At 37.5% G+C, this 26,833-nt stretch overlaps 1 protein-coding gene across 3 annotated transcripts in view; it reads left to right on the forward strand.

Annotated features, from left to right (window-relative positions):
• Positions 1 to 16,753, forward strand: part of SYDE2 (synapse defective Rho GTPase homolog 2) — a 43,388-nt gene extending 26,635 nt beyond the window's left edge. Inside the window, exons 5-8 of one of the 3 annotated variants that reach the window (XM_055585311.1) lie at positions 1,519 to 1,700; positions 4,836 to 5,067; positions 10,365 to 10,412; positions 10,989 to 11,112. In XM_055585311.1, coding sequence (XP_055441286.1) covers positions 1,519 to 1,700; positions 4,836 to 5,067; positions 10,365 to 10,375 — 425 coding nt within the window. In that variant the 3' untranslated portion in view covers positions 10,376 to 10,412; positions 10,989 to 11,112. Of the gene's footprint in view, positions 1 to 1,518; positions 1,701 to 4,835; positions 5,068 to 10,364; positions 10,413 to 10,988 lie in introns of those variants that run through there. The other 2 variants (XM_055585310.1, XM_055585312.1) reach the window with 2 other exon arrangements.
• The last annotated feature ends 10,080 nt before the right edge of the window (positions 16,754 to 26,833 follow it).

Here is a 26,833-nt window from a genome sequence, read left to right on the forward strand (position 1 = left end):
TGAATTTCCCACCAAGAATTCTTATGAGCCATAGTATTATCAAAATTTAAAAGATTTATCAGATGGGAAACTTCCTTTATGATCATGTTTAAATTCAAATTGGGCTTCCCTCATAGCTCAGTTGGTAAAGAATCTACCTGCAGTGCAGGAGGCCCCGGTTTGATTCCTGGGTCAGGAAGATCCACTGGAGAAGGGATAGGCTACCCACTCCAGTATACTTGGGCTTCTCTTGTGGCTCAGCTGGTAAAGAATCTACCCACAATGTGGGAGACCTGGGTTCGATCCCTGGGTTGGGAACATCCCCTGGAGAAGGAAAGGCTACCTACTCCAGTATTCTGGCCTGGAGAATTCCATGGACAGTATAGTCCATGGGATCACAAAGAGTTGGACATGACTGAGTGCCTTTCACTTTCACTTAAATTCAAATTAAGCCCTCAAACTAAGTTCTCAGCTAAGCTGAGAGCATTTTCTAAATCGGTATTGTCTATATTTAGGTTTTTGCTGTCAGAAATGTCCATTTTTTTCTTGTGATCAAATTCTATCCTTTAGCTAGTATCTTAACCTACCTTCCTTATATGTAACAGCTATTATCCTTTCCTGTTTCCTCTACTATAGCTATATCACCTCTTAGTTCATAACTATTTGTGATGTGTTTGAAATAGACTTACCTCATTCCTATTATGGTGGCACGTTTGTTGTTTTCTGTTCTTGGGTTTTGGTTTTAGAAATGATTTTTTTCTTCCATAGTATAGCATTGGAGATTATCCAGACTATTCAGTATGTGTGTTTAAGCCATATCTTCTGTATTTAAGAGGAATTACATTTATATAGCTCACTTATTTACAAGGGTTTATGAAAAGTCTGGAAATTAAAAATCCATATAATTGGAATAATTTACAATTAATATTAGTATGCCTTATTTTCTTTTGTTTTATATGCACTTGGAGAAGGCAATGGCACCCCACTCCAGTACTCTTGCTTGGAAAATCCCATGGACGGAGGAGCCTGTTAGGCTGCAGTCCATGGGGTCACTAAGAGTCGGACACGACTGAGCAACTTCACTTTCACTTTTCACTTTCATGCATTGGAGAAGGAAATGGCAACCCACTCCAGTGTTTTTGCCTGGAGAATCCCAGGGACGGGGGAGCCTGGTGGGCTGCCGTCTATGGGGTCGCACCGAGTCTGACACGACTGAAGTGACTTAGCATAGCATTAGCAAAGCAGCTTTTTATAAAAGGAATTTACTTTATGAACAAATCTAATATATATGATAATTGCATATTATGCATGTGCATTATTAGCATGGTTTCAAAACAAAAAGTCAATTAGTGAAGCAATTTCTAAGAATACAAATTGCAAGTGTTTTGTTACAATACTTTTTACATTTCTGCTTTTATTGTTTTCAGAATTTTAAAAGTTCACTGTAATGATACCTTGAAAAAAAATTTGCCACAGCTTTTTATTATTTCACTCTAAAGACTAATTGACGGCTATTTCTGGTTTGTTTGGTTTCTGAAGGTGTTCTTAAGGATTATTTAAGAGAACTTCCTTCTCCTCTGATAACAAAGCAGCTTTATGAGGCTGTATTAGATGCAATGGCAAAAAATCCTTTGAAAATGTCATCAAATGGTTGTGAGAATGATCCAGGTGATTCTCAGTACACTTTTGGCCTTCTGGATTGTCTGCCTGATGTTGAGAAGGTAAGCACCATAGATATACATTCTTCCTGAAATAAACCATATACTTAATGAACTGAGTACTTAGCTCCAGAGCTACAGATAATTTTTTAGTTATTTGACATTTGTAGCACTAATGAGTTTTAGCTCTACCTTTGCTAAAGACTAAACAGTGTAAATCTAGAAACTGATTCTTAAATAGAATAAATCTAGAAAATAGTTTTATCTCTTTCGCATGTGGTATTAACCTATTAACCTTCTGATAAGTTTTCAAAGAGTATTGTTATCTTATTATTAAAATGATATGTTTATAATTAAAAGTTAGGAAGATATAGAAAAGAAGAATGGAATTTATAATTATCAATATCTAAAGGCTATATAATTAACATTTTGGTTTATTTCCTTTTATTAATAGTATTTTAAAAATATGGTAACTGTTTTGTGTACATGACTTAGCCTCAAGACTTAGTGGTCACCACCACTCTTTCCTTCCTCCTTGTCTCTTCACATTTGCCCCCTTCCCATGATCTAAATCTCATATCAGTATCTTCCGGTATGCCTACAGGAGAGAGGATGACCGGACTTGCAGAACTAATCTTAGCCTAACTTTAGCTGTTGTTCCTTGGAACAAAAGGGAGAATAAGGGAAAGAAATATGGCCAGGCTTATCCAGATGAGGCCAACTTTGCCTATATTTCTTATCATGTGAGAGTGGAAGGTCCAAGAGTGGATAGAAATACTTTAAGCCTAATACCTTCATTCACTAGTTTATTTTAGTCATTTGAATGGCCTGTTCTCTGTCCAGTTAGATTAGGAATTTCTGTTCCCTTGGGTGGGAGAGAGGAATAGTTACAAAGAGGTAGGTAGAAGAAGGAGGGTGGGGTGAAGGGGTAGAAATGTTCCTTCATCAATATAAGGTAAAATTATGTATCATTTTGCTTATGAGTGAAGACTCGAGTGTCAAAGAATTTAAATCACTTGCCCAAGATTATATAGTTTTTTGGGTGTTCTAGTCTATCATATGAATCTAGGCCTTTCTGGCCTTAAAGCTCATGCTGTTAATATTCTATCTAAAAAGGCTGCAAAGTATTCCACTGAATGGATTTGACAATTTATCATTATTTGTTTTATATAAAATTTAGGTTTTGAACCTATTTGTATATATTTGTCCACAGATTTCTTTTCAGTTAGAATTACTTATTTAGATTAGAATTTCAGAGTGGAATTGCTGATTTAAATGTTGTGAATATTTTGAGGCTGTTAGTACATGTTTTCATATTACTTTTCAAAGGGGACATAACAATTACATTTTTTGGCTGATCTTATTTCAAGGACAAAAAAATTTCTTATTTTAGATTGCGTTTCTTGGTTTGCTATTGAGATTGAGCCTAATATATTTAACCAGTCGTGTGTGTGTGTGTTAACTTTGTTAACCAGTGTGTGACTGGTTTTGATTTCAGAATATCAACTATAGTCTACTCTAGATCCATTTTGCTCCTGATTCCTTCCCTTCATAGCCAAACACTGAGCAAATGTTTGTTCTGGCAGTTATCACTTCTTCACCACTCATTTACTACTCAACAAACTGTTATCTGGCTTCCTACCCCATCTCTGTGGATCTGTTTTTGTCAAGGTTACTAATTACCTTCTAATCACCAAATCCAGTTGTCACTTTTGGCTCCAGAAATATTGATAATATGTCATTTTAATTTTTTAAAGTTACAGGTTATTATTGGTATTTATTTCTTCAATTATGAAGAGGAAATTACATGCTTATTTTGTTAAATGATTGATCATATACCAGTATATTAAAAACATCATTTCTTTTCATAATTGCTTAAACTTAAATAACCATTCACTTCTTAAGCAAATTCCCCTTATTGGTTTCTTCAAGGATTAAAAAAATTTTTTTTCAATAATTTTTTTCATTTCTATTTTTTCATTTCTATGCTTCCCTTTTCCATTGTTTGTCTACTTAAAATATTTATTAAGAAGTGCATTGGCCTTCTTCCTAATCTGGATCACAATAAAACCTGGCCATGGTAACCGAGATTTTAAGATGGTGCCCCCTACTTATGACTACAGGATCTAACTGAACTTAAAAATGAACATTCTGTAACTCCTGCAGTTGAAGTGGGGAGTCCTAACCACTGGACTGCCAAGGAATTCCCTCAAGATACCTAATTTAATGATATCTACAAAAACCTGGATATTTTTGGTGGCCATTATTTAGCCAACTATAGATACCTAATCTTATTAGTTTTTTGTTTATGCTTTCTGTATTTCTGTTTGTACAAATGATTAGATACACGTATGTTTTCTCATTTCCCATTCTTTCTTACATAAAAAGTGACATAGTATGAAAACTAAGATCCTGCATGCCAAAACAAACAAACAAATAGGTATCTTGAGATGGAGAGATTATCTGGGATTATCAAGGTAGGTCCTAAATGTAATCACAAGTATCCTTATAAGGGACGGGGAAAGGGAGATTTGACTACAGGCAGATGAGAAAACAATGTGATGAAAACAGAGGGAAGCAGAATCAGATGTTATATTGTTAGTTTTGAAAATGGAAGAAGGGTACCTGAGTTGAGGAGTGTAAGGAATACAGCTCTAGACCCTGGAAAAGACAAGGAAACAGATTCTTCCCTAGAGCTTCCGCAGGAGTGTGCCTGCCTGCTGACACCTTGATTTTAGCTCCCTGAGACTCCTTTCAGACTTCTGACCTCCAAATCTATCAGAGAATAAATTCATGTTGTTTTAAAACTTAAAAAAAAAAAAAAAGAACATTCTACCCTAATCCCCTTTTCATCACAGCCTTTGCTGTTATCTTTTTAGAGAAGGGAAGAGAGGAAAAAGTTGATGGTGTATTTTTTAAGAAACTCCAGCTAAAATTTGGAATTCATTCATGAGCATTTTAGATAATGTATATTTTAACCATTCAATGAATCAAATTATGTTGTTGAAACCTAAGTGTCCTGTGTAGCATTTTATAAAAAAAAATGTGTTTCAAGTTGCAAACATCCAGCTTAAAAGCAAATCTTTGAAACAACCTTCTAAAAAGTGACAGGTTGTTTTTGTCTATATTTCCTGCTATAAATTGTGTCCTTGAATTTATCCTGTTTGACTGTATTAAGTGAAATTTAATTCAATTTAGGCAACTCTAATGATGTTGTTGGATCATTTGAAATTGGTGGCTTCTTATCATGATGTGAATAAGATGACCTGCCAAAACTTGGCTGTGTGCTTTGGACCAGTATTATTAAGTCAGAGGCAAGAAACTTCCACCCATAACAACAGAGTCTTTACTGATTCCAAGGAACTTGCGACTGCTTTGGATTTTAAAAAACATATTGAAGTTCTTCACTACTTACTTCAACTCTGGCCAGGTAAATGATTCAGTGGAATTATTTTTCTCTTACAATGATATCTCTACAATGGTAGAATTAGCTAATCATTAAATATGCCCATGTATGGTTGAAGAAAATCTTTTCTAGATTTTGCTTTTTAAAATAGTACGAATTGATAACCTGCCCTTTAGATTTCTCCATTTAAATGTTCTGCTTTTGCTGATACTGTTGTAGACATAGAGATCAATGTATATGTTTTGGATTTGGTCAGCTCTGGGTTTGAATCCTGATTGTATCCCTTATTAGTCTGACCGTGGGCAACTTCCTTAACATTTTAGAGCCTCAGTATCACCTTTTGTCATGTGGGTTATGTTTAAACTAAACTGTGTTTAGTTTAAACATAGTTTCAATATGTTTATAGAATTGATAGGAAGATTAAATTTTAAAAAGTATGTGTATAAGGTGCTCAGCACAGCTCTTGGCACATAATAGGTACTCAGTAAATATTAATATTTTTACTGTTGTCATTTTAGTTCAACTGATTTAAAGCAGATTCATTTTTCTACTTAAATCAATTCTTCCTGACATCTTTCATGTATTCATGGTCATTCTTCAAATTATCTAGGCTTGAGTGGACAATTCAGTTTTTCTTGTCTGTCCCTTATTCAATAAGAAAAGGCTGACAATTATTTTCCTAACATATCTCTTTAAGTATTTGCGCAGCTAAAAGGAATATATATTTAATTAGATGTTTTATAAAGGATCCCTGTATTTAGGTTCTAAAATTTTCTTAGCTGGTAGTAACTCCCACTTGCCTCCCCTATCCTGCATAGGACCAAGTGTGAAGGTACTTCAATGCTAAGGGTAGTACACAGTGTTAAAAGTGCCTGGGCCCTGGAGTCAGGCTTGGATTCAGATCCGATTGTGGCACTCACCAGCAGTGTGGACTCAGGCAAACTTTGTTAAGCCTCAGTTTGCTTCTGTATGAATAGTGCCTACCTTAGGGTTGTTGTGAAGATTGGCATAAAAGATCTAAGGAAATGAACAGAGAGTTTAGCATAAGGTCAGTCCTCAGTAAATGTGCTTATTAGTCTTCCCTGGTGGCTCAGTGGTAAAGAATCTGCCTACAATGCAAGAGATGTGGGTTTGATCCCTGGGTCGGAAAGTTCCCCTAGAGAAAGAAATGTCAACCTGCTCTAGCCTTCTTGCCTAGGAAATCCCATAGACAGAGGAGCCATGGGGTCACAAAAGAGTTGGACACAACTTAGCCACTCAACAAAAACAACTCTTTTGTTAACGTATATGAGAAGGTAGATTAAATAAAGTACAGAAGGCTGAGACTTCCCTGGTGAGTCAGCGGCTAGGAGTCCACCTGCCAATGCAGGGGACACGGGTTTGATCCTGGTTCGAGAAGATTTTACATGCCTCAGGGCAGCTAAGCCCATGCATCACAGCTACTGAGCCCGTGCTCTAGAGCTTTCGAGCCACAGCTACTGAAGCCTGCATACCCTAGAGCCCATGCTCTGAGACAAGAGAAGCCACCACAGTGAGAAATACCAAGCACCACAATTAGAGAGTAGCCCCTGCTCGCTGCAGCTGGAGAAAGCCCATGTGTGGCAACAAAGACCCAGCACAGCCAAAAATAAATAAATATAAATAAATACATATTTTTAAAAACACAAAGTATAAAGGATTGCTTGATTTAGTCTTTTAAAAAACTAATTTTAAAAAGTGAATTAAAAATTAAGCTAATAAAATTTTTCAACTTTTAAATTTGGAAAGTTAATATTTTTGTTTTCTTTTAAATACAGGCTTAAAAAATCATTTTCAAATTATATTTTAGCTGAGTTAGTATGTATTATTTATTAATTAAAAGTGCTGAATGAAGATGTTCTGATTAATTAGTCTGATTTCTACATTTGGTACCCAACATAAGGGATCACTCGGGTTCAGGTTTTAAATGTGTGTTTCCTAGCTTTTCCTGAAACTGTTTTAATTTTAATAAACATGAAAAATTGGGAAAGGAGCTATCTTATCATTCTAATCAAATGAAAGTTTTCTTGCCTGGAGCTATTAAGTTTATTACCAGTATCTGAGTTCTTTTGTCATTAATTCTGTATCAGAGGTTAATGTCATTCCATTATTTTGTAACAGTCATCTTAGTGTTAGATTTAGGAGCAAAAATTTATGTTGTATGTTATAGGAAAAAAGGTTCAGATTTGAGACTCACTGTACAGTATTTCAATAACAACCTTTAGCAATTGTGTCTGAGTATATAGCACCTTATTCCAAAGGTTTGTGTGGTTGGATTGAAAAATAGCTGCCCCCTTGTCTCTAACTTGTTATTTTTCTTCAGTTATAATACCTCAGACAAAGTATAGAACAGGGCAGAAACTTGAGAGAAAATAGGAGTTAGTTTTGCCTACTAAATCACTTGCTTTTGGATTCAAGAAGAGGCACAAATCAAGTAGACATAGTGCACTTACTGAGCCTGAGAAAATTGATGGTGACATAGAAAATGGGCCATGGCATATTACTTGCTGAATGACTGTCCTTGCTATGTGTATCCCATTTATTTTTCTTGTTGATATTTATCCTACTCCAGAAATAAAAAGAATTGGTTCCACCCTTTCCTGCCTACCTTCCTTCTTTTTTACTTCCTTAACTTTTTGTTTTGTGTTGTTGTTGTTTTTTTTTAATTTTGGGCAGTATAATTTACTTTATATTAATAATTTGAATATAATTTACTTTGAGCTTTTCTTCTTGAAAAATCTTGTATTCAAAGTGATCAGTTAGAACCCTGGTATACTGGCACTGAAAGTTAAAAGTCAGCCTGCCAGTAGCTTTTCAGATTCTTCTGGCAAAACCCTAAGTTCTTTGGAAGCAGCTTTGGGGCCAGATTGGCAGCAGGTGAGGGAGCAAAATGGAAACATATTTCCCTTTTGATCAAAACAGTCCTCTTTTCATCTTTTTTATGTACTGGGTTTTTAGAAGGTAGTTGCTTTTAAAAAAACATTAGTTTGCTGTCTTAAGAATATTGAAAATTAATGATAGGCTACCCTTTCACTTTATAGATAGGAAAATAGCTTTAGAGAATATATAATTCTTAGACCAGCTGTTTGCTACATCACATTTTCTATGACAAATAGATTTGGGACTGGGCTTTTGTTTTTGGAAGAGCTATCAATTTTCCCTAATTCTTTTTTTTTGACTGTGCAGCTTGTGGGATCTTAGTTCCTTGGCCAGAGATTGAACCTGAGCCTTTGGCAAGGAGAGTACTGGAGTCCTAACTGCTGGACTGCCAGGGAATTCCTTCCCTCATTCTTTTTGGTTCATTTTTCTCACTAGACTAAGCTTCATGAGGTCAAGGACTACATTTTGCTTACCTCTACATTTCCAGGTTATAACAGAGTACTTGGCAACAACTAGCTACCCAATATATTCTATTAAGTAAAGTAATTATGCCCAAGGTAATTATACTGTAGATAAAAAGCTAATAGAATGGTGATTAAAAATATAAATCTATTGGTAGAAAATAAGAAAATTACTCTTCTTAGTAATTATCATTATATTTTGAGAATTTTTTGACAACTTTCTAGGTTGTATTTTCATCTTATTCTTTTGAAGGTAGGTAATCAGCAGTGCTAGGAAAACCAGAATTTTGGGGGGTAAAATTAACCATTTTATCTGCATATGTAATAGGAAACCCATATCACCACTAGTAGTTTAAAAAGCTAGTAAAGTTGATTTTTTAGAAATTTTGGTCTAAAAGATATAAAATACTATTGTTGGTTTTTTGAAAGAAAGTGTTAGTCGCTCAGCCATGTCTGATTCTTTGCAACCCCATGGGCTGTAGCTCGCCAGGCCCTCTGTCCATGGACTTCTCTAGGTAAGAATACTGAAGTGGATTGCCAATCCCTTCTCCAGGGGATCTTCCCAATCCAGGTCTCCTGCATTGCAGGTAGATTCTTTGCTGTCTGAGCCACCAGAGATATAAAATATTATAAATTGGTTTCTTAAATGTTTTCTAAGAAAATGCAAAAATAATGTTTGAACAGGGACTTGGTTAAGCAACTTTAAGCAGCTGGCAACAAAATAAATGTGGGTTTTTGCAGGTGAATGTCGGAAAATACAGATAAATTAAGACAAGGTCAACACAGAGTCAAAAATGTTTTACCCTGGTTGGATCACAAACCAGATGACCTCAAGTTTAGCCTAGTACTGTAATGGGTTGGCAAAAACAACAGGCATGACACTTAAGCACTAAGAATAGGAACAGTACAGCAAATGAAGGGGAAAAAGCAAGGAGACTTAGTGAAGATAAGCATCTTCAGTAGAAGGATAAATAATTAAACAGTGAAAAAATTTAGATATCCATTCTGCAATGGCATATGACACTCTCTGTAAATACTGTTTTAAATATCAAGTTAAAGTAAATATCGCCATTCCTTTCATGGCTCAGCGGGTAAACAATCCGCCTGCAATGCAAGAGACACAGGAGACACCCAGGTTTGATCCCTAGATTGGGAAGATTCCCTAGGAGGAGGAAATGGCAACCCACTCCAGTATTCTTGCCTGGAAAATCCCATGGACAGAGGAGTCAGGTGGGCTCCAGTCCATGAGTTGCAAAGGGTTGGACACGACTGAGCAACTAACACACACATTCCTTTAAAGTAAATATCAGACCTTTTTTTTTGTAGAAAATTTTAGATCAAGAGCTTTTAGCTATTCATAATGATATGTAATAGCCATCATAAAAATGCAGGTAAACAGAAATGTTAAAAACATACCTATATACAGTTATCAAGTATTTTCATAAAATCTAAGTTAAAAAAAAATCATTCAATCTCTGAAAATGTTATATAAATCACTGTACATCTGGAAAACTAGGACCATATACATGTCTGTATTATTCTTTAATTATCTTATTTTATTCAGTAGGAAATGAATATATTAGAGAGTGTAAAGTTGGTATGTTGTCACTGATTATATGTTCCCTTTATCTTAGTGAAGGGAAGTATATAAATGGAGAGGCACTTAATGATGGAGAATAAACAAGCAGAAATAGAAAGGCATTATGGACAATTTTTTAATAGCTGTGCCTCAACATTTAAATTAAGTCCATTCGACAGGTCTTTTGTTCAGTACACACAAAAGAGTAAGCTGTAAAGCCTTGATTTATTATGAAGTAATGTGTGTCTCCCTGCTAATCTGTGTGGTCAGTGCAATGCATACTATTAATAATAGAAGGAATTAGTCTAAGTATGAGGAATGTTATTTGAGATTGTTAGATTCCTAACCAGAATGGGAAAATAAAATATCTGTACTATTTTCAGGCAATAAATGAAGACTGTTATTAGCTAATGCTGTATAATCAAACTCAGGTAACAAGTGGACAAGTCTAGATTTCGTGCATTTTATCAAAGTGAAATTTGGCTGTTTAAAGTCAAGTAAATTATGACACTGCTGCTAGTAGAATTGCAAAAAACCCCACAAAGATTAGAACTTTAAGACTGAGCACTTTAGATGCCTTGGCCTCATTTAGATATTTGCAGATAAAGAAACTTTTGTTTTGTTTATACACGAACATGCCTTGCCTGCTTTTTGCTGTAGCTTTTAATTTAAAAGAAGCTACCAGCTTAGCCACTGTTTGACTTACAGCTAGATATTAATTAACTTGCACAGAAAGTTAATCAACTTGGAAATTTGATTTATTTGGGGATGTTGTGATGTAGCATGAATTAGCACCACTGAACATTCTACTGGCTTCTGTTCCTAATCTTGATTATGTCTGGTGATAGAAAAAATAGTTATGGAATGCTTTCTTTTGGTAGTGTGCATGTGTTTGTTGTAATGCATGTTTGTAGTTGATTATTAAATAGCTTATCTTTAGCTCTGTGTTTTTAAATTGGATTAAGTTGGATTACTGTCATTAAAGCAAATCAATTGTTTGTTCCTAGTGCAACGTTTAACTATCAAAGAATCAGCAGACAGTTTGTTCCCAGAGCAGAAGTCTTCTCTAAATTATTTGAGGCGGAAGAAAGAACGACCTTACTTGTTAAATTTGAGTGGTACTGAATCATCAGGAGTACTCAGGCCAAGGCAAACCAGACTAGACAGTCCACTCAGTAATCGTTATGCAGGAGACTGGAGCAGCTGTGGAGAAAACTTTTTAAATACGAAAGAAAATTTAAATACTGTGGATTATGATGATGTCCCTTCCGAAGACAGAGAAAATGGAGAAAACTGTAGCAAAATATATGAGCCAGACATCACGACTGAACAGCCAACTCCTCTGTCCCAAGAGTGCACATTTCAGACGTACTTGACAGTGCAGACAATGGAGTCTAGAGTGGGCCGAAAAGTCAACCTCAAAGATCTACAAGAAAGTATTGATACTTTGATTGGAAATCTAGAGAGTGAACTCAACAAAAGCAAGCTCAATATGAGTGTTTAAGGTTGAGAGTTTTTGCTTTTTCATAACGTCTTATGTTTCACATACATCTTTCTCACTTCCTTGTATCTCTCACAGTGATGTTTTAAATTTTTTACTCTTGAAACCTTCAGTTATTTTCTAACAAGTTCATGTAATTCAAAAAACACCATTCATTACCATAGTTTTTGCTTATTTCATCCGGAAGTTTTTCTTGAGGTAAAGATAGCCTGGACTTCTTTGTGGGTAGTTTTTAAAATCTTGCCAATGCTATGGGTATAAGTTTAAAATGCACTTCTAAGATTCATATAAGTTATTAGCCCCTCAAGACTTTTGTACTTTATAGAAACTGCTTTTCTGAAACAGACATTCCTTCCTGTGGAAAGAATGCAGCTGCTCCATCTGATTTGCAGTATGAATCCATGCACACTGCAACATTGTTCCATCACATTTCATTCACAATGCAAATGCTGCTGTAAGAAAACCTTTTTATAAATTTTTACTTTTTATAAAGTAAAATTATACAAATATTAATGTATTCTGTGTTAACATTCAGTAATTATTTAAACTTAAAAAAATAAGTATTTTTGTAACCCCCAATATATGTATATATTTATCAGCACATATATGTATAGACATTAGAATGGGGGGAAGGATTGGCTGCAAAATCACGTGTATCTTTAAAGTATATGTCATGAGGCCAAAATAATTAGCTTAAAAATGTCTTTTTCAGGGAAAGAACATTTAAGTTAAAGGAGGAATTGCATAGAAACACTTGAACCAAAACACTAGGAACATCTAAATAGAAAAAATAAGACTTTCATTTTTGACTTACAGAAAGTCACAGTATCCCCAGTGAGAAGTCATCCTTTAAATTGAAATCTTCTAACATTTTAAAGGATTAAGTGCCAAGATTTCTGCACTGGTGACTTAAATTTAAAAATCTTTACCTATTTATGCATTTTTATCTTCTGCTTTTTAAAACAAAGTAATTATACTTAGAACATATTTATTTGTAATAGTACATATATAACTTTGACTTTATAATTACCTTCATTTATTTCTAAAGAAATCTTGCCAGAATACTACGTTATTGATTTTTAAAAATTAACTTATTTTGACTAATTTTATCTACAAGATAGTCATTATAGCAATCACAACAGTGTTTGAAAATGTAAATTTAGAAGTCTTTTTTTATTAAATTGGAATGTATTTTTTGTAAACTTTTATACCTACAGAATGTGTAATTTAAAATTATTAACAAAATTTGAACTACCAACTTAAACGTGTAGCAGCCATTAAAAAAACTGACTTCTTGATGTTTTTTTAAATATTAAAGTATTTAACTTTCTATGCAATATACATTGGTAAATGGAATACCAAGTAATTTAATTTGAAAATTTACTTGTTAAAAGTCAGATAAATAACTATTTTTATATGAAACTTTCATTTTTAAAGCTTTATATAATAATTCAGAAAAATGCCAAAAGAATATGTGACAGATATATATTATTGAGTAAATGGTCAAAAGAAATGTACCCTAAATATTTTGTAAGAAGATTGTCTCAGTCTTCTTCCTTTTGAGTGCTATATCACATACTTTATATGAATTAGTACCAGAAATGTAAAAGCTTTATTAAAACGTTATAACCTCGGTGTCATGCTATTATTATGATGATTTTTAAGGATGATTTATTTCAAAGTCATTCTTTTTAAATGAACATGTTAAAGTATTGGACCATCATATATTATCCATAAATATATGTAATAACATTTTTTTTCCAAAATTGAGTTTTCCAGAATCTGCAATACTTTAAGGGCCACATATTATTTTGGGTGCTAATAATTTTAAAGTTAATCTCTGCCGTCTTAAGTATTAATGGAAAATACTAAACATTTGTTGCTTAAATCAGTCATAATAAACCTCTTCTGTTGACTGTGCTGTTTTAGAAGTACTCCATTAGGTATATACCTTTATTTAAAATGGCCTTTTCAAATCTTTTTTGAGTTTTTATACCTACTTTTTATAGTTTTCTGGAATCTTCCCATACAGCCAACTCTCATTCCCCTGCCAGCCCTAATGGTTTTTAGGATTGAAAACAAATTTAATTTTAGTGCATGTACCTGAACAAAGATTTTAAACAATTCAAGTAGATTGAAAGTAAAAGTGCTCCTCCCTGCCATCCACATCAATCTAACTTCTCAGAGGTAACAACCACTTTTTATTCTTTAGGTAACTGCCTTTATCACTCTAGGTTTACTACTGCTGTTTCTTGATTTGTCATTTAAGTGGTACCTGTTGACTGTCCGTTTTGAGTGATAAGCAATTTATTTCACTCTATTCCTCCTCCTCATTTATTTACTTATTTAAATTTTTAGTTTCTCTTTTGGTTGCTTCTATGACTTTAATAAATTATTCCTTGATCCATCAGTTTTAAATGGTCTCTCTTGACCTCTTACCATTGTGGAAATGACCAACCCAGTACTTTCTTTCCAATTCATTACTGCCCTTTACCTCTCCAACTTCTGTAAGTTATACTATTAGTTTACAAAATCAATCATTAATAGATGTGTATTATTTGGGGAAACTATACTTTTGATTTTCCTTTAGTATTCTAAAAACTGCTAATCAATAACAAGTAGTTGTGCTAGATTATGCAGAAATATTCTTGGGTGATATTACCATGTGATTGTATTTCCAGTCTTACAACTGTGAAGTCTGTATACTGATTTAAGCAGAATGCAAACTACAGGTCAAATGGATTATTTTATCTTACAGCCATCAGTTTCTCTAAATCATGTATTATTTGCTTCATAATGGCTTTTGAAGATTTTAATGTTTCCTGGAGTAAGTAATTACCTTTTTTCTTTCTTGGAGAGAAGAAAAATACTTTCTTTACTATTACACTTCCTTTGTCATTAAATTACCAAATTCGTTCAGACTACTTTTAGCTTTCATCCTGGGATTCCTGAAGGGTATCATTACCTTTATTTTTCTTTGACAGAAGAAAAATATTTTCTTTACTATAACCCAGGGATCATTTTAAGCTTCTTAATTAACTTTATCAAACTTGTGCTTGGCAATTTTTAGCTGTTTGCTGGGATATATTTTCTTTGCACTCCTATGTGCTACTTTTTTTGTTTTGTATTCTTAATTTCATTTTTTCCTTTTTGATTTGTTTGCTGAAATATAAGTAGCCCTCTACCCCACCACTTCCCAAAATCAGGCACATGGGAGATAAACTTTGAGTGCTTGCATGTCTGACAAGGTCTTTATTTATTTTCCATACTTCACTTTGATTGGACTTGTCCTATTTTCAAACTCATTTTCCTTAGAACTTTGAAGACATTTCCCTATTATCTTCTAGCATCCAGCTTTGCAGTAATCCAGGTAAGAATGATGGTGGTTCAGACCAGCAAGGAGACAATAAGGTGGTGAGGAGTGATTGTATTTTCAATACATTTTGAAGTAAGAGCCAAAGAAATCTGCCAGTGGACTGTGAGCGAAAGGAGTAAGTCCTGAGCAACTGAAGGATGGAGTTGCTATCAGATAAGATTGACATGACTCCACTGTGTTTTTTAAATGAGTTCCTTATAGTGGATGCTGCTGTTATAAATACAGTGGTTTTGGAAATGCTTTATAAATTCCTTATTAACTCTTAAGTACTAATGCTTCTGTACCTGGTGATGGTGCCCATGAGTCACTGTAAGAATAAGAATGCAAGAAAGCAAAGTCCCACATTGTAGTTGTCTTTGGAAATTTTCAGATTGCGTAGCTTTATATCAGGGACCCTAAAGAAACAGGTTTGGGAGTGATACGGTTCCTGGAAAGAATTTAACTCCAGACCAAAGAATGATTTTGAGGCTTAGGATTTTATAATTTAAGAACATCAAATTTTAGCTACTTGGACAGTGATAAAGTTGTTTATATCTAAGTCCTAATTTGAGTCTCACTGACCTGAGGAATTTGGTACTAAGGGGAATGTTCTTTTCTCCTTTCCCTGCCCCGTGTTTGCTTTGAATTCAGTAAGGCTCAGATATGATAAACGTCACTGACAGAAGCCTCAGACTGTGCCCCAGCTTCCAGGAGACAGAGAGCAGTTAGCCAGCATTGTTTCTCTGAAACTTACGTGAAGGTAAATTCTGTGAAAATAAAAAAGGGATGTAAATGCTGAGCAGCCTGAGCAACAGTTCCCTAGACTTCATCTCGCCCTGTTGCCCCAAACTTGGAATCATTCTCTTGGCCCTTAAACACAACCTGTCGGCAGTTCTATACACTGAAGTTTGTCACTACCAACACTCTCGTCCAAGCCACCAGCATCTCTGTCTCTTGCTAGTTCATCTCTTTACTATCACTCTGCCCTCTCCACACCCACAATCCATTCCAACTGCAGAAGCTAAAGTAAACGTTAGAAAGGATAGCCACACCCTCTCCTGGACCTTTTCCCATGGTCCCTGTGCTCCAGCAACACGGAGGACCTCAGTCCTGTAAGGATCTTCGGACTTGCCATTCCCAGTGTCTAGAAAGCTCTTCACCCAGGTCTTACTTGGGTGCCCTTTTTAAATCATCTCACATCTCTGCTTAAATGTCAACCTAATTCTTTGGAAGGACTGATGCTAAAGCTGAAACTCCAGTATTTTGGCCACCTCATGCAAAGAGTTGACTCATTGGAAAAGACTCTGATACTGGGAGGGATTGGGGGCAGGAGAAGGGGACGACAGAGGATGAGATGGCTGAATGGCATCACTGACTCGATGGACATGAGTCTCAGTGAACTCCGGGAGTTGGTGCTGGACAGGGAGGCCTGGCGTGCTGTGATTCATGGGGTCGCAAAGAGTTGGACACGACTGAGCGACTGAACTGAACTGAATCAGTAACTGCTTTGAGAATGGGGGAGGAAGAAGACAGAGATTTCTGTTTCTTGTAACAAGCCCCAAATAGTTATGCTACTATATGATTAAACTACAAATATTTATAACTTTGGAAAATGTTTCCTGCCTTACTTTCATCAAGACGTTTATCAGTATCTGAAATTACCTTGTGTATTTGATCATTATCTCTGCCCACCCTTCTTGAATGTAATTTCCATGGCAACAGAGACCTTGTGTATCTAGTTCTTTGCCATAGGCCTAGGACTTATAACATTGAAGATGTTCAGTTAATTATTAATAAATGAATGAATAAAAAGGGATTCTTAGAGAATGCTTATCTTTTGTCAGGAAAAGACTAAGCACTATGAGGTGCAATGTGTATGTAACTTTTCAAATATTCACTCCTGATCAATAAATCATTTGTGGTTAAGAAAATAATGTTTCCTTTATTTTTTCAATGATTTGTGTGTCTTTTGGAACTAGAATTACATTGGTAAAATTTAGTGACTTAAAAAATAAGGGGGTTGGTAATTTTAGGTAATTTTGTGCTGCAGAGTTCAGTGGAAACAATTATTTAAATGATATGTGTGTGAAAAGGTACATCTCACCATAAGAAAGAAAGATTTCTAAGAAAGCTTTTGTTAAATGAAGCATTTATTTCTTTACAGAAATTGTGATGAAAAATATCCTGTTAATTTTCATGCACTTTTTAGTAGAACTGGAAAAACTTACTTTTCACTTTATTAGAAAATATTTTCATAAAGTTAAATGAACACTATAAACAATTCCTTTTTTAAAAAAAATTAGAATAACAGACCACTTTAGGGTGAGGAACTACATTTAGTGTTTTCATTTTTCTCAAACGAGTGTTTGTTTTAAGTAAGTAAGAAAAACACCTAAATATTGCCCCTGAATTGGGTTAACTTAATCCTTATTTGTTTGATAAGGCCTTTGGCATGCTTTTAAGTCAGTTGGGTTAATCTTTCTTCTTTGGCTTAATGGATGTATTATGTAGTGAAAAGTTGGTATTGGCCTCAGTATTCTACATACTTCTTTGACTGGAAATTTTACTCCTCAAAATAAACTCTTCCAAGGAGAGTTTAAAATTCCAGCTTTAGACAAGTACAATGGATATTAAATTAAGAAATGGGAAAGTCGTCAAAGTGATGAGCCTGCAGCTTGCATTTTTTCCCAGCCACAGATACTGAACAGTGAGTGAACCCCTTGTTCCTGACCTTTGTTCAGGAAAATGGATCTGTTTGTGTCTCTTCTTGACTGACTCCCAAACCCCATTCCTCCCCTCCATCCCCACCCCACGCCCTTCCCGCCAGTTTAAGTACACATTTTAACCTAAGAGCAACTCTGAATCATTAGATTAGTGAAAACAACTTGTCTAAACCTGGGAGATGAAAATTGTCAGAGCATAAAGTGCCGTCTGTCCTAGGTTATGAGTCTATGTTTGATCTGTACATAATCTCAAAACTCACCTGTAAAGTCAACCAATCTATACACAAAAGAAGGCCAGTTAATATCTCTATCCATCAACATTTTATTATAAATACTTTAAAGCATAAAGAAAAGCTGAATATCATATAGTGAACATTCACATATTTACCACCTAGCTTCTATCATTGTTAAGCATTTTGCTGTATTTGCTTGATCATGTACCTATGTATCCACTCTTTTTTGCCTTAATTCTTGGTACATTTTAAAGTAAGTTGCAGACTTCCAGTACATGTCACAATGTGTCATTTTGGACACCACAAAAATTGAGTTGGAGATAAATTTTGTGTGACTATAATTAACCTCTAAGAGTCATATGTGAATTCACCATAAATCCTAGGTTTTATCATTGTTAGAAAAATCCATTGCTATGAAAATCCTCTAAAAAATGCATATTTTGGGTATCTTGTGTTCCTTTCCATGTTACTTTTAGCTATCCCAGACCCCTATCATACAGACAACCTTTACAATTTCTGCCATATTCAAGTACCATGTGTAATATTATTTTCTTATTTTCTCTAAACATTTTTCTATTAAATTTATTATTTATTTTATAATTTTATTATAAAATAAAATTTAAATTTATTATTATTATAAACTTCATATTGTTACCATAAAAGGAAAACCAGTGATCACTTGTCATAAACAAGTTAACTTCATATATTTTTTTCAACACACTAAAACAGATTCATAACGTACACCTTGGCATACATACCACACTTGGGGAAATACTGAATGACAGTCCCTGTTCTTTCCAATTTTCCTACCAGAAATACTGGGACACAAGCAAAGTCAGAGCTGCACTGAAAGTTGGACACATAGATAACACCAGGGAGGGACAAAAACATCACATCCAGATTTGCGCAAGTCTCATTTGCTGATGGAGAGAGCCGAAGGGTTTCCTAGCAGCGCTAGGAAGGGTCTGTCAGCAGCCTGTCTGAGATATGTCCTGGGTGGGGTCCATTCTTCATGAGCCCCATGCTGCCAACTCCAGTGGCCCTGCAGGCCCCACACTGGCAGGAACAGAACCAAAGTCAATCCTTGCAGCTGGGGTTCCTACTTTAGGGGCTTCTCAGGGCTGTGGCCCTGACCACAACCACAGTTTTCATTTTGTTTCCTCTTTTAGCCCCCTCCTGCCAGCGCCTCTTCTTCGCAACTACGTCTGTGCTAGTATGTGTTGTAGGAGACCGACACCACGCTCATCTTTCCCTCCTGAAATTAGAGACTATTATAGGAACCAGACACATGGAAATAAAAATAGCAGGTAAGGTAAGCTGGAGGGCTTCCCTGGTGGGCCAGTGGTTAAGTATCTGCCTGCCAATGCAGGGATCACAAGCTCAATCCCTGGTCTGGGAAGATTTAACATGCTGCAGGGCAACTGAGCCCGTGCGCTACAACTACTGTGCTCTGCAACAAGGGAAGCCACTGCACCTCAGCAAGAGAAAGCTCACGCAGAGCAACAAAGACCCAACACCATTAAAAATAGCGCTTTTTAAAATTTTTAATGTTTACACACACAAACACACGCACACACACACATATATATATATATTCTAGTATTAGTAAGCTAGAGAATGTGACTTTGGTCTGCGGTGAACTGGGCTTCTTTCTACATCCCTGTGATCTGATCACCTCAGCCAGTCACTGGCAGCGTTGGTAAAAAACAAGCCTCTCCTGGCAGAGGTGGAAGCTGTCAGAGATACAAAAACATATGCATATTACCTACTACCGACAGGCTGGCTGTGTGTGTCAGGGAACAGAGAAGGCACCCAGCCAAGCAGGCTCATGTCCTGCTCAATCCCACTCAGATGAGTCTGTCTTCTTGTGACTTGAACAGTAAATTAGGGGCAGAGAGAAGCTGAAGTGTTCCTCCTGTGCCCTGTTCCCTTGAGAGGTGGGGAAGTTCCCTCCCTTTCATGGAAACAGGAGAAGAACAGGATGTTATTGCCCAACAATTACCTCCTATTGCTTCCTCCTCTAGGGACCAAATGTCACAGGATGAACTTGGGGACCCTTCATCAAATGCAGCAGGAAATAGAAATGCTGAATGGCATGTTGGCAGCCAACAACAATATGCAAAGTTTGCCCAGGTAATTGCTAGGAAATCACTGTCATTCGGCACCCTGGTTAATCTGCACAGTGGCCCGAACTGGGCATACTCTTGCCTCTCTTGATCAGTCCTTTTTTCCTCAAGCCTCTCAGGCCATGTGCCAGCTCTGGTGCCTCAAGCCTCAGGGGCCCCAACCAGTCTTGCCCTCCCCTCCCATGCCCAGCACAATCTGCCTCCTTCTCCTCTGCCTCCAGGGAAAACTCACCTGTTTGACCCTCCAGTGTCACCGGAAAGTGTGCAGTCCCCTCGTCTGATTAAAATGCTCTGGTGCTGATGGCAGGGTTATCTGTACTTTATTTTAAAATGAGAGCGTCTATTTTAAAATTAAGCCTCTTTTAAAGAATATGCAAAGAAAATATCAGGGGAACTCTATGAGTTTCTCTCGGTCTTTCTGTTGACTGTGGGCTCCCTTGATGCTGCTGCTACCTTGCAAGGTCACATTCACTTCTGGGAGATTGTCAGCCATTGTATGAGCCATCTCCACTTCCCAAATCTACTTACATCCTTAGCCACTGCGGAACAGTACTTAAGTCATCATCAGCTCTGTTCTTCATGCACTTACACAAGGCCCAAGTCATAAAGGGGCTGAGCTTCTAGCAAATCACTTAATGGAAATTTTATGAAAGCCAGAATTGCATGTGTAAATTAATTGCATATGAAAAGCCTAGGCTAGCCAAAACAATACTGGAGAACCAATAATACCTGATTTTAAGGTGACTTATAAAGTGATACTAACTTAGACAGTACGGTATTGGCACCAGGATAGACAAAACATCCATGAAACATAATAGAGTGTTCAGAAAAAGATTCATATGTATACGGACAACTGATTTTGACAAAGGCAATCCAGGGTAGAAAGAATAGTTTTTTTCAACAAATGTTGCTGGAACAATAGGATATTCATTTGGAGAAAAACCTTCAATAATATATCTTATACCATACAAAAATCAACTAGAAATGGATCATAGATCTAAATGTAAAGCATAAAAGTACAAAACTTCCAGGAAAAAACCCTTGGGTTATGCAAAAATTTCTCAGGTCACCAAAAATGTGATCCATAAAAAAACAAATTGCTTAACTGAAGTTCATCAAAATTAAAAGCTTCTGCCCTTTGAAAAACACTGTTAAGAGAATAATAAGATAATCCAGAGTGGGACTAAATGTTTGTATGTATCTGATAAAGGACTTGTATCCAGAAAACTCACAAATCTGAATAGTAAACAAACAGCAAAACCTTCCAAAATAATGAGTAAAATATGTAAACAAACACATATTTTCATGAAAGAAGATATGTGGATAGAAAATAAGTTCAACAGTGATTCATTAGGGGAATGCAAATTAAAACTACAGTAAAATACTACTACATCCTAATTAGAATGGCTAATTTTAAAAGACTGACCCTGGTGGTCCACTGGTTAAGAATCCACGTGCCAATGCAGGGGAAACGAGTTTGATCCCTGGTCCGAGAAGATTCCACGTGTCGTGGAGCAACTAAGCCCTTCACAGCTGCTAAGCCTGACCTTTGGAACCCAAGAAGCACGACTACTGAGGCCCAGGCAAGTAGAGCCTGTGCTCTGCAACAAGAGAAGCCACTGGAATGAGAAGACTTCACATTGCAACTAGAGAGGAGCCCCACTCACTGTAACTAGAGAAAGCCTACGTGCAGCCATGAAGACCCAGGGCAACACTCCCCCCACCCCAAAAAATAGACTGACCCTACTGGTGAGAATGTACAGGCCCTAGAACAGCCATCACTGCTGGTGGCAGTGTAAAATGGTTTGTAAACATTTGGCAATATCTTAGAAAGTCAATGGAGAAGGCAATGGCCACCCACTACCGTCTTCTTGCTTAGAGAATCCCAGGGATGGCGGAGCCTGGTGGGCTGCCGTCTATGGGGTCGCACAGAGTCGGACACGACTGAAGTGACTTAGCAGCAGCAGCAGTAGAAAGTCAAACATACCCACACCATATGATCCAGCCATTCTACTCCTGGATATTTATCAAAGAGAAATAAAAGCTTATGTCCATTAAAAGGCTTGCACAAGAATGATCATGGGAGACTAATTTGTTATGAGCCCAAACAGGAAATAACCAATTCAAGTGTTCATCAAATAAATTGTGATATATCCATATAATGGAATATATCTCAGCAATAAAAAGTAATGAACTATTTATACCCTCAACATGGATGTATGTCAAAAGCGGAAGAATAAGACAAAAATAAGAACATATCATATGATTCTATTTATATAAAATTCTAGAAAAATGCAAGCTTACCTATTGTAATAGAAATAGCAAATCAATGACTGGGAATTGAGGGGAAATGCTTAAGGGAACTATTGAAAAACAGCATGAGGAAAATTTGGGGGGGATGGATATGTTTATTTCTTGACATGCCCATATACCTATGTCAAGACCTAAAAATTTGTATATTTAAATTATATACAAGACTTCCCTTCTGGTACAGTGGATAAGAATCTGCCCACAAACTCAGGGGACATGGGCTGGATCCTAGGCCCGGGAAGATACCACATGCTATGGAGTAACTGAAGCTCTTGGAACACAACTACTGAGCTGGTGCTCTGGAGCCCTTGTGCAGCAACTACTGGAGTCCACAAGCCATAGAGCCTGTGCTCCACAACAAGAAAAACCACCACAATAAGAAGCCTGTACACCGCAATGAAGAGTAGCCCACCCACCAAAACTAGGGGCTTCCTGGTGGCTCAGCGGTAAAGAATCCGCCTGCAATGCATGGGCCTCAGAAGATGTAGGTTGGATCCCTGGGTCGGGAAGATCCCCTGGAGGAGAGCATTACAACCCACTCCAGTATTCTTGCCTGGAGAATCCCATGGACAGAGGAGCCTGACGGGCTATGGTCCATAAGGTCACAGAGTCGGACACATTTGAAGTGACTGAGCCCACACTCACCACAATGCATGGAAGATTCAGTGCAGCCAAAATATTAAAAAATCAATCTTTAAAAGAATAAAATATATACAGCGTATTTCATGTAAATTATACCTTAGTAACACTCTTAAGTGTATACATGTGCAATTGTGTATTGTACCTCTGAGACTCGTGTAGCACAATATTCTAAGATTCACAGTATAACACTGCCTGTGAGAGCAGGAACTCTGAAGCCAGTCTTGGTTTGGGTCTCAGTACATTTCTTGGGCTATTAACATGATTTTTCTGTCTCAGTTTTCTTAACTGTAGTATGGGGATGGTACCCACTACCTCTCAGAATTGTTGACAGGATTAAAATATATTAAAGCATTTAGGAGAGTACCTGATGCTGTAGTAAGAGCTCATGAAACGTTAGTTATCATTATTAGTAGTGTGGCATCAATTTACAGTTTTCAGCAGTAAATATAATCACTTTCAAATCATAAAGGTCCCTTATAGAATACTCAAGTAATACAGACCTCTTACAAGTGAATGTCCCTTTGCTTCAAAAAAAATCTCAAGTGATGAATAAAATAGATTCAAGGAGATTACCCATGTAGTGATCTTCATTAAGGGCTTCCCAGGTGGCACTAGTGGTAAAGAACCTTCCTGCCAATACAGAAGACATAAAAGATGCAGGTTCGATCCCTGGGTTGGGAAGATCCTCTGGAGAAGGAAATGGCAACCCACCACAGTACTCATGCCTAGAGAATCCCATGGACAGAGAAGCCTGGTGGGGTACAGTCCATGGTGTTATAAAGAGTCAGACACAACTGAAGCAACTTAGCACACAGCATGATCTTCATTAAAGTAGAATGCTAACTCACCTCTTGTCTCCTATTCCACTCCTGAAAAGGATTTGGAATGGGGAGATTTTCTTAGATTTTCCAGATGGCCCCTAAATATAATCACAGATCAGATCAGATCAGTCGCTCAGTCGTGTCCGACTCTTTGCGACCCATGAATCGCAGCACGCCAGGCCTCCCTGTCCATCACCAACACCCGGAGTTCACTCAGACTCACGTCCATAGAGTCAGTGATGCCATCCAGCCATCTCATCCTCTGTCGTCCCCTTCTCCTCCTGCCCCCAATCCCTCCCAACATCAGGGTCTTTTCCAGTGAGTCAACTCTTTGCATGAGGTGGCCAAAGTATTGGAGTTTCAGCTTCAGCATCATTCCTTCCAAAGAAATCCCAGGGCCGATCTCCTTCAGAGTGGACTAGTTGGATCTCCTTGCAGTCCAAGGGACTCTCAAGAGTCTTCTCCAACACCACAGTTCAAAAGCATCAATTCTTTGGCGCTCAGCCTTCTTCACAGTCCCACTCTCACATCCATACATGACCACAGGAAAAACCATAGCCTTGACTAGACGGACCTTTGTTGGCAAAGTAATGTCTCTGCTTTTGAATATGCTGTCTAGGTTGGTCATAACTTTCCTTCCAAGGAGTAAGCGTCTTTTAATTTCATGGCTGCAGTCACCATCTGTAGTGATTTTGGAGTCCAGAAAAATAAAGTCAGCCACTGTTTCCCCATCTATTTCCCATGAAGTGGTGAGTGTCCTTATAAAAGGTCAAGGGAGGTTTGACCGCATAATTAGTGAAGGGCGGTGAGGGTAGGTGGGGCGTCCGCTGTGTCTCAGCGGTAAAGAATCTACCTGCCAATGCAGGAGACCCAGGAGATGCAGGTTGAATCCCTGGGTCAGGAAGATTCCCTGCAGAAGGAAATGGCAATCCACTCCAGTTCATGCCTGGGGAATCCCATGGACAGAGGAGTCTTACGTGCTGCGGTCCATGGGGTCACACAGAGTTGGACACAACTGAAGCAACTGAGCACCCAGCACAGCAAAGGTGGACGAGGAGATGAGCGACGTGCTGTCAAAGAGGGATGCCCGCAGCACCCCCAGAGGAACGAGGAGCAGGATCTCCACTGCATCCAGAAGGAAGCAGCCCTGCCTGGATTTTAGACCACAAGACTCAGTTCTGACTTCTGGCCTCTTGTTCTTTTTGTTATTGAGTTGCCGAGTCGTGTCTGATTCTTTGTTACCCCATGGACTCTAGTCCACCAGGCTCCTCTGTCCATGGGATTTTCAAGGCAAGAATACTGGGTTGCCATTTCCTTCTCCAGAGGATCATCCTGACCTGTAAAAGAACAAATTTTCATTTTTTTTAAGCTGCTAAATTTGAGAAACCCTCTTTAGCTCCTCAACTTAAACCTGCCTAAATCTTCAGGCCTCAATTCAAAAGGTGCTTGCTCAGAAGCAACTAGAATAGATGCCCTCCTGTAATTGCTTGTTCTCCTATGTCTGCTGCTTTTGACCTGTGATTCTTAACTCTGGCTGTGCATCTGATCTTCTACAGTCATCGCAGGTCATTGTGACATGCAAGCCAGACTGAGAACCACTGCTCTAGATGCGGGTTCTTCGGACTAGTTGGTAGTAAGAATAGAGCAACCTGGGCATGCATGCATGCTTGCTCAGCTGCTTCAGTCATGTCCGACTCTTCGTGACCCTTTGGATTGTAGCCCACCAGGCTCCTCTGTCCAGGGGATTCTCCAGGCAAGAGCACTGGAGTAGGTTGCCATGCCCTCCCCCAGGGGATCTTCCCAACCCAGAGACTGAACCCTCGTCTCTTATGTCTCCTGCATTGACAGGCAGGTTCTTTACCACTAGTGCCACCTGGGAAGCCCAGCCTGGGCATATTCAAGCTTAGGAGACGGTTTTGCAAATGCTTGCAGGTCTTTGTTCCTTTCTAAGACACATTTACTTGAGCAAGAATTTTGATCTTACAAAATAAAATATTCAAAGCCATCAGAAATATTTCTCTAATATCTTTTATTCTTATATATTTGTTTAAAGCTAATAGATTTTTAAAACTTGGCTTTATTTCTTTTAAATGAGACAGTTTGTTTTTAAAAATTCAAACAATATGAAAGATACAAAGATGAAAGTAAAAGTCATCAAAACTCTGAACATTCAAAAAGTGGTTTGGTAACATATCAGTGACTATCCTTTCAGACATCTCAGAGTCTATTTAATATTTATATAGTTTTGTGTATGAAATCTTACAAAATGAGACTGCATATGGGACTTGCTTTTTAAACTCAATATCATATTCTAGGTCTTTCATGGTCAATAAATAAAGTTCAGTTCAGTTCATTTCAGTTGCTCAGTCGTATCTGACTCTGCGACCCCATGAATCGCAGCACACCAGGCCTCCCTGTCCATCACCAACTCCCAGAGTTCACTCAGACTCACGTCCATCAAGTTGGTGATGCCATCCAGCCATCTCATCCTCTGTTGTCCCCTTCTCCTCCTGCCCCCAATCCCTCCCAGAATCAGGGTCTTTTCCAATGAGTCAACTCTTTGCATGAGGTGGCCAAAGTACTGGAGTTTCAGCTTTAGCATCATTCCCTCCAAAGAAATCCCAGGGCTGATCTCCTTCAGAATGGACTGGTTGGGTCTCCTTGCAGTCCAAGGGACTCTCAAGAGTCTTCTTCAACCCCACAGTTCAAAAGCATCAATTCTTCAGCGCTCAGCTTTCCTCACAGTCCAACTCTCACATCCATACATGACCACAGGAAAAACCATAAGCCTTGACTAGATGGACCTTTGTTGGCAAAATAATGTCTCTGCTTTTGAATATGCTATCTAGGTTGGTCATAACTTTCCTTCCAAGGAGTAAGCGTCTTTTAATTTCATGGCTGCAATAACCATCTGCAGTGATTTTGGAGCCCCAAAAAATAAAGTCTGACACTGTTTCCACTGTTTCCCCATCTATTTCCCATGAAGTGATGGGACTAGATGCCATGATCTTCATTTTCTGAATGTTGAGCTTTAAGCCAACTTTTTCACTCTCCACTTTCACTTTCATCAAGAGGCTCTTTAGTTCCTCTTCACTTTCTGCCATAAGGGTGGTGTCATCTGCATATCTGAGGTTATTGATA

This window comes from Bubalus kerabau, chromosome 6, assembly GCF_029407905.1.
Source record: "Bubalus kerabau isolate K-KA32 ecotype Philippines breed swamp buffalo chromosome 6, PCC_UOA_SB_1v2, whole genome shotgun sequence".
Taxonomy (NCBI): Eukaryota; Metazoa; Chordata; class Mammalia; order Artiodactyla; family Bovidae; genus Bubalus; species Bubalus kerabau.